This window comes from Humulus lupulus, chromosome 5, assembly GCF_963169125.1.
Source record: "Humulus lupulus chromosome 5, drHumLupu1.1, whole genome shotgun sequence".
Taxonomy (NCBI): Eukaryota; Viridiplantae; Streptophyta; class Magnoliopsida; order Rosales; family Cannabaceae; genus Humulus; species Humulus lupulus.
In genome coordinates, this window is record NC_084797.1 from 233565978 (window position 1) to 233577457 (window position 11480).

The 11480-nt window shown below is 31.3% G+C and overlaps 1 protein-coding gene across 3 annotated transcripts; it reads left to right on the top strand.

Annotated features, from left to right (window-relative positions):
* The first annotated feature begins 782 nt into the window (after nucleotides 1-782).
* Nucleotides 783-8978, top strand: LOC133778397 (glutathione S-transferase T1). Of its 3 annotated transcripts, XR_009869098.1 has the most exons (9): nucleotides 783-940; nucleotides 1033-1106; nucleotides 1322-1382; nucleotides 1947-2000; nucleotides 2559-2638; nucleotides 2812-3017; nucleotides 3352-3521; nucleotides 8036-8157; nucleotides 8707-8978. XR_009869098.1 is itself a non-coding variant. In XM_062218303.1 (8 exons), the coding sequence occupies exons 1-8, from the start codon at nucleotides 876-878 to the stop codon at nucleotides 8088-8090; spliced, it is 765 nt and encodes a 254-aa protein (XP_062074287.1). In that variant the 5' UTR covers nucleotides 783-875; the 3' UTR covers nucleotides 8091-8310. The 3 variants fall into 3 exon arrangements, 2 of the variants coding, with proteins under 2 accessions (XP_062074287.1, XP_062074288.1); XM_062218303.1 differs by lacking the exon at nucleotides 8707-8978 and having other exon boundaries at nucleotides 8036-8310; XM_062218304.1 differs by lacking the exons at nucleotides 8036-8157; nucleotides 8707-8978 and adding an exon at nucleotides 4993-5014.
* The last annotated feature ends 2502 nt before the right edge of the window (nucleotides 8979-11480 follow it).

Sequence of the window (11480 nt, forward strand, 5' to 3'; positions counted from 1 at the left end):
TAGGTCTGAAAAAAATATGAAAAAAAAAACAGAACCAGTTGCGATGGTAATCGGTTACTTAGCCAGACCTGGAAAAAAATAAGATCCAAACAAAAAATCTAAACTTGTCACAATCGTAACTGGTTATAGCTAGGTTTGGAAAAAAAAATCAGATCTAAAAAAAAAGTCGCCATAGTACTTGGTTACTTAGTCAGGTGTGAAAAAAAAATCAAATCTAAACAAAAAGAATCTAAATTAATCATTATTGTAACTAGTTATAGCTAGATCTAAAAAATCAGATATGAATAAAATGAATCAGGTATCATAGTACATGAATACTTAAACAGATTTAAAAAAAATCAAATATGAAATGCAAAATCATATTTGAAATAACAAAATCAGATGTGAAAAAGAAGAAGAAGAAAAAGAAGAGGGTCGAGGTGTGACGCCGTCAAGGGCAGTGGCAGAGATCGGAGATGGGGAACCGAATAGAGGGGGAGAGAGGAAGAAAGGAGAAAAAAAAGAGATATATTGCGAGGGAGAGAGAGTTGTGTAATTAGATTTATGGTAATTTATATTTTATATTTATAAAATTATCATAATTTAAACCTTTTTTTTTTCAAAACGTACTATAATTTTTTGTATAATTATTTTTTCCCATAAATATATAAACTATATATATATTTTTTCATATTTATGCATACTTCTCTGTTGATATTTTACAATAAACATGTGAACTTCCCTCATAATAAATATGGGCCTGTAAATATGGGCCAGACCAGGTATTATGACCAGCCTAAATTGCTGCAATAAGACAAGCTCAGATTTTCTACATACCAGATAGAGCGAAGGATAAAAACAACTAAAAAATTCTCAGAAAATTGATTGAAGCAAAAATGACGCTCAAAGTATATTCAGATAGAATGTCCCAACCATCCCGTGCTATTCTAATCTTCTGCAAGTAAATCTTCTTCTTCTTCTTTTCTTTTTTAGAAGTTAAACTCTCTTGTTTTTAAAATTTTGATGATTTATATGTGTTTTTAATTTGTACAGAGTAAATGGGATTGACTTTGAGGAAATCAAAGTGGATTTAGTGAAGCGCCAGCATCAAACTCCTGAATTCAAAGGTATATATAATTGAAAGTAGAGATTTTCCTTTTCATATTGTAATAATCATCAACCTCTGTAGTTAGTACTTAGTAGAATCTCTTTCACTTCATTGATTGCGTTCTGGTTTTATCTAGTTTAAAATGTGGATACAAAGGATCTTTGGGGTGGTTTTCCACTATAATTCTCAAGATTTTCTTCTTCTTCTTCTTCTTCTTTTTTTTGGTAACTTCAGAAATAAATCCTATGGGACAAGTTCCTGCTATTGTTGACGGAAGATTTAAGCTGTTTGAAAGGTAATTCTTTTTTTTTTTTACTAATTTTCTTTGTTTGAACTAATTCTAGTTTGACTCTAGGTAGGTGCTATATTATGTTTTTGGGATATCATAATAATAGGGTAGCAGCATATTTAGAACTGGAAAGCAGGTATAAGAACCATGTGATTAGGAAAGCCATTGTGTCTTTCTTGAGTTTGTTTTAGTTCCTTATCTGCCAATTATTTCATTCTGGTGTTTAATAATTTTTTTTTCGTTGCATATATTAAAATTTTCAATTTCTCTCTTTTAAAAAAGTTGATTTAAAAAAAAATAAAATAAAAAATTTGACTTCACATTATATGAAAATGGTGATGAAGACTCATGCTTGTTGTTATTATTATACTCCCCATATAATTTATATGTATATTCCTCACAAATGATAAAAACCATGTTTAAAATATGAATAGTTAATTTCTACTCTTTTTTGTTGCATTTTTTTTTCAGTGTTTGATACAAATATGATCAATTTGCTGTTCCTTGGATCCTTTCTTCACATTTTCAGTTTCCTGCTTAACCCTGTTCCATTTTCAACTTCTTTTGCAGTCATGCAATTCTCATCTATCTTGCTTGTGTATATCCTGGAATCCCAGATCACTGGTAACATATGTTCTGTTATTCTTTTTTCTTTTTTTGTGGTAATTTTTTTGTTCTCACAATAAGTGCTTAGAATTGTTCCATAGCAGCTAAGTTGAATTACAGAATGGCTTTACTTATGCCTATGGATTATTGGTGCAGCTGTTGCTGTGTATGTACTTGTTGACCAAAAAATATAAAATCCAGGCCTTGTGAATTAAATTAAATTGAAAAAATCTAAATATATATGATATAGCAAATAAAGGGACGCATGTTTGCTCTCTTGCTTTTCTTTACAATTTTTAATAATTACACACAAAGTCCAATAGACACTATACCTTTAGACATGCATAACAAAAGTTCAGCAACCATAACATACCTGCATTGCAGAGTTGAATTATTTGAATTCTCTAGCTAAAAACATTCGTTTGTTAATGTCATCTTGGTTTAGTTATGTTTATTTCTTTAATTGTGTATCTCGAGTGGCAGATCTTTTCTAAAAGTGTACAAGTGACATTTTTTTCCTTATTAATGTTTATAATATTCAACCCATTTCTGATTCTTCCATGTTCATTATTTCAGGTATCCTGCTGATCTTTTCAGGAGAGCTAAAATTAATTCAGTATTGGATTGGCATCACTCTAACTTACGTCCTGGTGCAGGTGCTTCATACTCTTCTCCATTTGATTTTTCTACTTGAAGTGGTGTTTGTTTTTCACTATTTTTTAATTGAAGTTCACTATATATGTAGGCATATACTTGAAAAATGTTACATAGTGTTACCCTGATGCCCCGTTGGAGTGTTAATCTTTTCTCAATGATGCCTCTTTTTCAGCCAAGTATGTTCTATACACTGTTCTTGGGCCTGCCCTTGGCATTCCGCCGAATCCACAAGCAGCTGCTGAAGCAGAGAAAATTCTTTCATCGTCTTTGTCAAAAATAGAGTCCATTTGGCTCAAGGGGAAAGGCCAGTACTTGCTAGGTGGCCTTCAACCATCCATAGCAGATCTAAGCCTGGTTTGTGAAATTATGCAACTTGAGGTAATCAGACAGTACTAAATCTTACAAAATATAATTTGATTTTTTTTAAGAAAAATTTTGGTGAGTGGCTGAGAACTGTATGTTTTGATCAAAATGTTGTGAAACAAACACAAGATGGGTAGCTCAAACAATCAATCTTATGGTTTGCTACCTTTTCGTTTTCTCAAATACTGTAGGATTAGGCGAGGAATCTGTTTCATAAAATAAAATTAACATGTTTTGAAGAAAAAGTTGGGATACCAAACCAACTGTAGATTTAACAATTAAGCTTCTGTATGCATCTTGTGGTGGATATAATGGGAACTTATGGAACAAATGAATTTGTTCTACACAGGTATTGGACGAAAAGGATCGAATTCGCATTCTCGGTCCTTACAAGAAAGTTCAGCAATGGATTGAGAGTACTAAAAGTGCAACAAGTCCTCATTTTAATGAAGTTCATAAAATCCTTTTCAAGTCCAAAGCAAGATTCCAAGAGCAGCGGTCCAAGTTGCCATCCAAAATGTGAGTGCAACATAACATACTGTTGTCTTAATAAATATATATATATATATATATATTATATGATTATATCAGAAGACTTTGGGCATTCTACAGTTAGTATAGCTATGCTACTTGTCTGCAACTTAAGTTCTTTTTAGAGGGATATATATATATATATATATAAACATATGTAATAAATAAAGTATTCTGTTACTTCAATAGAATGTAACTTTTATTAATGGTATTAAGGCAGTTTTTAATTTTGTTTTGTTCAAAGTAATAATTAAAGGATGATTTATGGAACACACGAGTGGTGCCTGCCTCTTCCAAAAAAGAACAAGCTTTTACATTTCCATCGTTTTTCAAACGACTTGGCTTTCATTGTCGTTTTTATTTGAAGTTATAAAAAACAGATGTTAAATCCGAAAGCTATTCAACTACAACACTAGTTGGTATATATATAAATATTAGGTACAAGTACAATACACATTTGTTTAATTTTATTTTTTTAAAAATGATTAAATATATTTATTAAGTTTTTATAATTGTCATATAAATTTTAAACAAATAAATAAATTATAAATTTTATAATTGTCATATATATATATATACATAAGAATGACATAAACATATTAAAAGAAAAATTAAACATAAACATTGTTTATGGTTTTTTTTCTTTTTTAAAAAAAAAAAATATATGATAACAGTTTAGATCATAAATTATATTATTTAATGTAGGGAATTTTCTCATTTAGTACTTTGTATTTGGGCAAAGTTTTGTTTATGTACCATCTATTACGAGTATTACTCGTTTGGTACCCTGAATTTTGAGAATCAGTTAAAACTGGCATCTTCGGGTCAATTTTGGTCATCAAATTTTATTTAATGACTTGCCCTTCATTAATTGGTTTTTTATGAGGTCTTATTTTTCGAATTAATTAACCTTGTTAAAATAATAATAAAAGAAAAAAACTTAATAAATAAATATTGTATATTAAAATAAGGAATTTTTACATAAAATACTAATTTTCGCTAAAAATTTATGTTTTTACGGTCAAACATTTTTTTCCTTTCAATTTTACGGCTTTAAAGAAATTTTTACATTTTTACGGTTTTATCTTTTTTTTCTTTTTTTGTGTTGTTTTCAAGTTATTTTCACGTTGTTTTTAGATTTTTTTTTTGTTGATATTTAGTTGTTATGATATATATATATTTAGTTTTTTTTTGTTGGTCTAGTGAGTTATTTTCAAGTTGATTTTTAGTTGTTTTTCTTAAAAATTGTATTTTCGTAATTATGAAACTTTGAATATCGTATTTTTGAAAATTTGAATGTGTATTTAAAAAAAAAAAAAAGGAACCATTAAAAATTAAAAAAAAAACAAAAAAATGTATATTTAAGAAAAAATCTCTTAAAATAACCTAAATCAAATGGGCACATTTGTGTCTCTCTCGCATTACGTTCTCTCTTCTCATCTTCTTCTCCATGCTCTAGGTCTTAATATCGTTCTCTCTTCCCATCTTCTTCTCCATGTCGTAGGCCTGCATCTCTTAGCCTCCATCTTCTCAATGTCGTAGGTTGGTTATTCTCTCAGATCTTCTTCTGTCTATTCTATTCTTCTATATTCTGCCACGACTTCATACAGTAGAAAATCAATTAGCAACAATGGTATAAGGTTTAAAAATAGAAGATGTAGATGTGGAAGAAAATGTGTTCTGAAAATCAGTGAGACAAAGAGAAATCCAAATAAACTTTTCTATCGATGTCCATATGGGGCTAAAAGATGTGACTACTTTGGTTGGTGGGACGAAGAACAATGCAACACTTGTAGATTTTATAAGTTTAACCTATAGTTTAAGAATATTAATTATAACCTAAGGTTTGATTAATATGACTGATTATGAAGATGATAATTATTATACTATAAGGTTTAGATAAACCCAATAAGATATTAACACTTGTCATGTGTATGTTTAATGAGAAATTAAGTATTTTTGAGGAATAAGTTTATTAAGAGTAATATTTGAAAATCCTAGAGTCTGCCAGCAGCTTTGAAATCGTTAAAGGACTTAGTCAAGGCTGTTTGCTCAATTCAAATTAGGCTGAAAAAGTGTAATTACGTGTATAATATTTCAACATATGCCGATATATTGCAGCACTGGGGGGCGATATATCGCCACACGGGGATTCGAAAAACACGTAACTTTGCACGACCACTTCGACGAGCCTCGGGAATATGAGCCCAGGCGATATATCGCCTATGGCAGGCGATATATCAGCTCCAGGGCTGCATTTTCAAATAATTTTGAAACCGAGCTCATTTTAATCCTTAACCTCTTGATAAGTCCAGAATCTTTTTGATCGAGTCTTCACCCTCTGCTGAACGATTATTCAAATATTTTTCAATTAAAAAGCCATTATTTTATTCAAGCTAAATTAAGATCTTTTCATTCTTGAACTCTATAAATAGGACCTAGTACCCAGCCATTTCTTCATTCATCAAGCATTACTTTAGAGTGTTAAAAACTTGGGTTGGGGTTATAAGCTTTATCATCTTAAGCTTATCAAACACTTGGGAAGTAAGGTTCATAGTGTGTTTATCGTTATCAAGGTGTAGTTCGGGTATAACAATTTCAAAGGTATTCCTATTCTTAGTTCCTTTCAGTATTGTTTCATTAGTTTTTATAGTTTTTCTCTACTCAAATCCTAACTCAGTATTCTTTATTCTTGATTAGGCATCTAAGTTCTTTGAACTTGAGGTTCTCATTGGTAAGTATCTTCTCGATGGTTTAGTTCATTCTTTCATCTCTTTTAGAATACTCACCTCTCTATTAATGGGTTTTAGGAGTGTTCCAAAATCCCGATCTTGTTCTCATCATCCCGGTATTTTTGATAAGGAAAATAGGATAGTTTTTATGTGATATGTGCTATGTTTATATAAAAGTGTTATGATTATGCTATAGTATGACTTTATGTGTTATGATATATGTATGTGTGTGTAGAGTCCAAGAACTTTACATAGCTAAGTTAGATAGTAGTATAATAGTAATAATAGTATTATCTTTATGACTGTGGATTTAATGGTTCAGACCAGGATTTATTTGGACACTCATAGTAGTACTTGTAGATTTTCTAAGTTTAATCTACAGTTTAGGAATATTAATTTTAACCTAAGGTTTGATTAATATGACTGTTATTGAGGATAATATTTATTATACTATAAGGTTTAGATAAGACCCAATAAGATAATAGCACATGTCATGTATAGGTTTAATAATGATTAAGTATTTTGAGGAATAAATTTATTAAGGTTAAAATTTGAATACCCTAGAGTCAGTCAGCAGCTTTGAAAACGTTAGAGGGCTTAGTCAAGGCTGTTTACTCAATTTAAACTAAGCTAAAAATGTGTAATTTCGTGTTTAAATATTCAGCGTATGCCGATATACCGCAGCTATAGGGGGCGATATATCGCAGTACGAAGATACGAAAAACACGAAACGTTGCACGATTGCCTCGGGCATAATGGCCCAGGCGATATATCGCCTCCTTCAGTGTGTTTTTGAAAGTTTTCAAAAACGTTCTCATTCAAATCCTCAATCTCTTGATAAGTCCAGCATCTTTCTGAACGAGTCTTCAGCCTCTGCTGAACGATAATTCAAATGATTTTCACTTAAAAAGTCATTATTTTTATTCAAGTTAAATGAAGATCTTTTCATTCCTAAACTCTATAAATAGGACCTAGTACCCAGCCATTTATTCATCTATTACTCTAAGTTCAGAGGCTGCAAGTTGCTTGGTTAGTGTGAGAGTATAAACACTTGGGTTGGGAATTATAAGCTTGATCACTATAAGCTTACCAAACACTTGGGAAGTAAGGTTTTATAGCATTTCGGTTCAAGGTTTAAATTGGTCATAGAAGTACTCAAGGTATCCCAAACTCTAGTCCATTTCTGTATTATTTTCTTTAAAGTTCTCATAGTCTTCTACTAAGTATTCTAACCTTATTCCTATTCTTGGTTAGGAAGTTCTTGAGCACAAAGTTTTTGGTAAGTATATTTTGATAGTATAGTTCCTTCATCACTTTCATCCCTTTTCTTCAATATACTCACCCTATTATAAATGGTTTTTAGGAGTGTTCCAAGGTCCCAAATCAATTCTCATATCCCGGTTATTTCAGTAAGGAAAATATGATAGGATTTATGTGTTATATGATTTTATATGTTATCTTATGATTTTATGTTATGTAATATGCTATGCTAAGTATGTTTGTAGACTTGGGCATATGACCTATATAACTAACAAGCCCCAAATAGATTATGGGCATATGACTTGCTTAGCTAGCAAGCCCCAATAATCTAATGGGCATATGACTTGTTTAGTTTATGGGACCCCAAGTAATAATGGCCATTATAGTATGTATGTGACATAAGTGTTATGATATGTTTTACGTTTCTTTATGAAATTTATGTATATGGTCTATGTGTTAGATTTTCCTTGCTTGGCATTAGGCTCACTCCTTTTATGTTTATACGTGCAGGAAAATAGCTTTAGTGGCGGGAAAGGTTCTTGGTAGTTTTGGGCATGTGTATTGAGGTGGAATGGATTCAAAGAGCCGAGAGTTTCGATTCGAGGATGAAGTCTTTACTTATGTTTTTATGTGTATTTTTTCGCACTTATTTATGTACTCTCTTTTAATTACAAGTATGTTATGTTTTGATTTTAAAACAATGGGATCCCATATCCTAACTTAAATTTTATGTAAGTTTAACATTTCATTTTTACAAGTTTTAATAAAGTTATGATCTTTTCACTTGTAAAATCTATTAAGGATTAGGGTCTATGTGTAGTTTTCATTAATGGTCCAAAGTCTAGAGTAGTTGAGTCATTACAGTGTGGGGCTTATAGTTGTTATATAGCAAACTCTATCACTTTTATGTTTTGGGGCTTATAGTTGCTATATAGCAAACCCCAACACTTTTATGTTTTTGGGGCTTATAGTTGCTTACTAACAAACCTCATTGTAGTTTGAGGCTTATAGTTGCTTAGTTAGCAAACCCTAATAGTCACCATGTACATGGGTTAGAATTATGATATGTGTTATAGTATTTGATATATGTTCATAGTTTATGTGTATGATTATGTTTCATGCTTGTAGTAGATTTTCCTTGCTGGGCATTAGGCTCATTCCTTTATGTTTTATATGTGCAGGAAAATAGTATGGCAGCGGGAAGGTTCTTGGTAGCTTGGGAATGTGTATTGAGGGAAAATGGAAATCGGTGGACTGCGCGAAAAATTCGAGGATGAAGTTGTTTAAGTCTTTTAAGATTATGTTTTATATGTATTTTCTGCATTTTTTTTTGTAACAAATTTTAAGATTTAAGTTATGTTCTATCTTATTTTCAAATAATGGAATCCCATATCCTAACCGCATTTTTATGTATTTAACCTTTGCTTTACAGTTTATAATAAAGTTATGGTTATTTCATATGTATGTTTTCTTAAGATTGGTGTCTGTGTATAGTAGTTATTAATGGTCCAAAGTCTAGAATAGTTGGGTCGTTGCATGAGCCTAAAGCCCAGCAAGGAAAATCTACTAAAAGCATAAAACATAAACATAAACTATAAACATACAACTATAAAGACGTATACCATATAGGACTACAATATTAATGGCCATTATGACATGTGATAAACTATCTGTGTCCCCTATCTAATATCTGTGGTAGGATAGATCACATAGTAGTATATGATAACCCATCTAGGTCCCCTGTCTAATATCTGAGGTAGGGTAAATCATAACTCTAAACATAAAAAAATTGATAAACATTAGGGCTTGCTAACTAAGCAACTATGAGCCCTAGATAAAAAACATAACATAACATAACATAACATAAAATTATCATAACATATTATACATAAACACATAAGCACATAGAAACTATCCTATTTTCCTTACCAATACCGAGATGTGAGAACAAGGACGGGATTTTGAACACTGCTAAAAACCATCAATAGAAAGGTGAGTATTTCTAAAAGAAAAAGAAATGAGTCTAAACCACTGAGAAGAAGAACTTACCGAAAAGAAACCTCAAGTTCAAAGAACTTAAATGCCTAACCAAGAATGGAAAATATTGAGTTAGGATTTGAGTAAAGAAAACTATAAGAAACTAATGAAACATACAGAAATGAACTAGGAATAGGAATACCTTTGAATGCACTATAATCGAACTACACCTGATATCAAAAAAACACACTATTATCCTTACTTCCCAAGTGTTTAATAAGCTTAAGATGATAAAGCTTATAACCCCAACCCAAGTGTTTAACACTCTAAAGTAAGCTTAGCAGCTTGAAGGCTCTAAACTCAGCTTGAAGAATGAAAGAAATGGCTGGGTACTAGGTCCTATTTATAGAGTTCAAGAATGAAAAGATCTTCTTTTAGCTTGAATAAAAATAATGAATATTTAATTGAAAAACATTTGAATATTTGTTCAGTAGAGGCTTAAGACTCGGTCAAAAGATTCAGAAGCTTGAAAAGAGGTTATGTGTTGAATTGAGCTCGGTTTCAAAAACCATTAAAAAATCTTGCCCTAGGGTTGATATATCGCCCATGGTAGGCGATATATCGCCTGGGCTTATATTCCCGAGGCTCTTCGAAGCGGTTGTGCAAAGTTACGTGTTTTCGTATTCCCCGTGTGGCGATATATCGCCCCTAGAGCTATGATATATCGGAATACGCTGAAATATTATACACGTAATTGCACTTTTTCAGCCTAATTTGAATTGAGTAAACAGCTTTGACTGAGTTATATAACAATTTTAAAGCTGCTCGCAGATTCTGGGGTTTTCAAATATTTCTCTTATAAAACTATTTCTTAAAAATACTTAATTTCTCAATAAACATGCACATGACAGGTGTCGTAATCTTATTAGTTCTATCTAAACCTTATAGTATAATAAATATCATCTTCATGATCAACTATATTAATCAAACCTTATGTTATAATTAATATTCTGAAACTATAGGTTAAACTTATAAAATCTATAAGCGTTGCTACGAGTGTTCAACTAAGTCCCGGCTTGAACCAAAATCCACAGTACTAAACATATTATAACTACTACTAGCTATTACTACTACTACTACTATCTAACTAGCTAAGTAAAATTCTTGGACTGCTACAATATTCAATTCTCATCTTTCGAATTTTGAATCAAAACCATTAAATCAAGTAAATAGTGATCAAGTATATACTAGCATTAAACAAACATCATATAGATTAGAATTATTAAACAAGTATCAATAGAAAATCATAATAAAATTAAATAGAAATCCCAGTGACTATATTAATTCCTAGATAAAAGGAATTAGTTCATAAATAACATGATGGAAATAAACTGTAATTAATTATTCATAAAATCAACCTAAAGAATTCAGATGAAAAACAGAGAAAATAATTACAACAGCCTCTTTTAATCTAGGGTTTTTAAAACTGAGACTCCCATCAAAATCATAGAATAATGTTCTTTAAATAGTCTTCCAAGGTTCCCAAGTGAAAAGACCAGATTGCCCTTCAAAAAGTGGTTTAAAATCTGAAAAACGTGTAACCAACGCTGTGTCTGGAGCGTTGTAGCGCTAAAGTCAGAGCCAAAACACATAAAAATTTGTTTACTAGCGTTGTTGTGCCCTTGTTGTAGCGCTGGGGCGCTGCTTGGTTGTTCGTGATAGCGCTGTGGTGCTGCATTTGTAGCGTTGTGGCGCTACTTCCAGAATCAATCATGCTTTCAAAGTCCTTCCTAGCGCTACGACGCTCCTTTGACAGCGCTATTAACAGCATCAAAACTTGCACATATCAATCCCGAAAAACCCGATTTTCTTCAACTTAACTAGATTTTCTTCCACTTTCACTCCTTTAGCATGATTTTCTTCAACTTAACTAGATTTTCTTCCACTTTCACTCCTTTTCACTCTTTTCACCAATTTA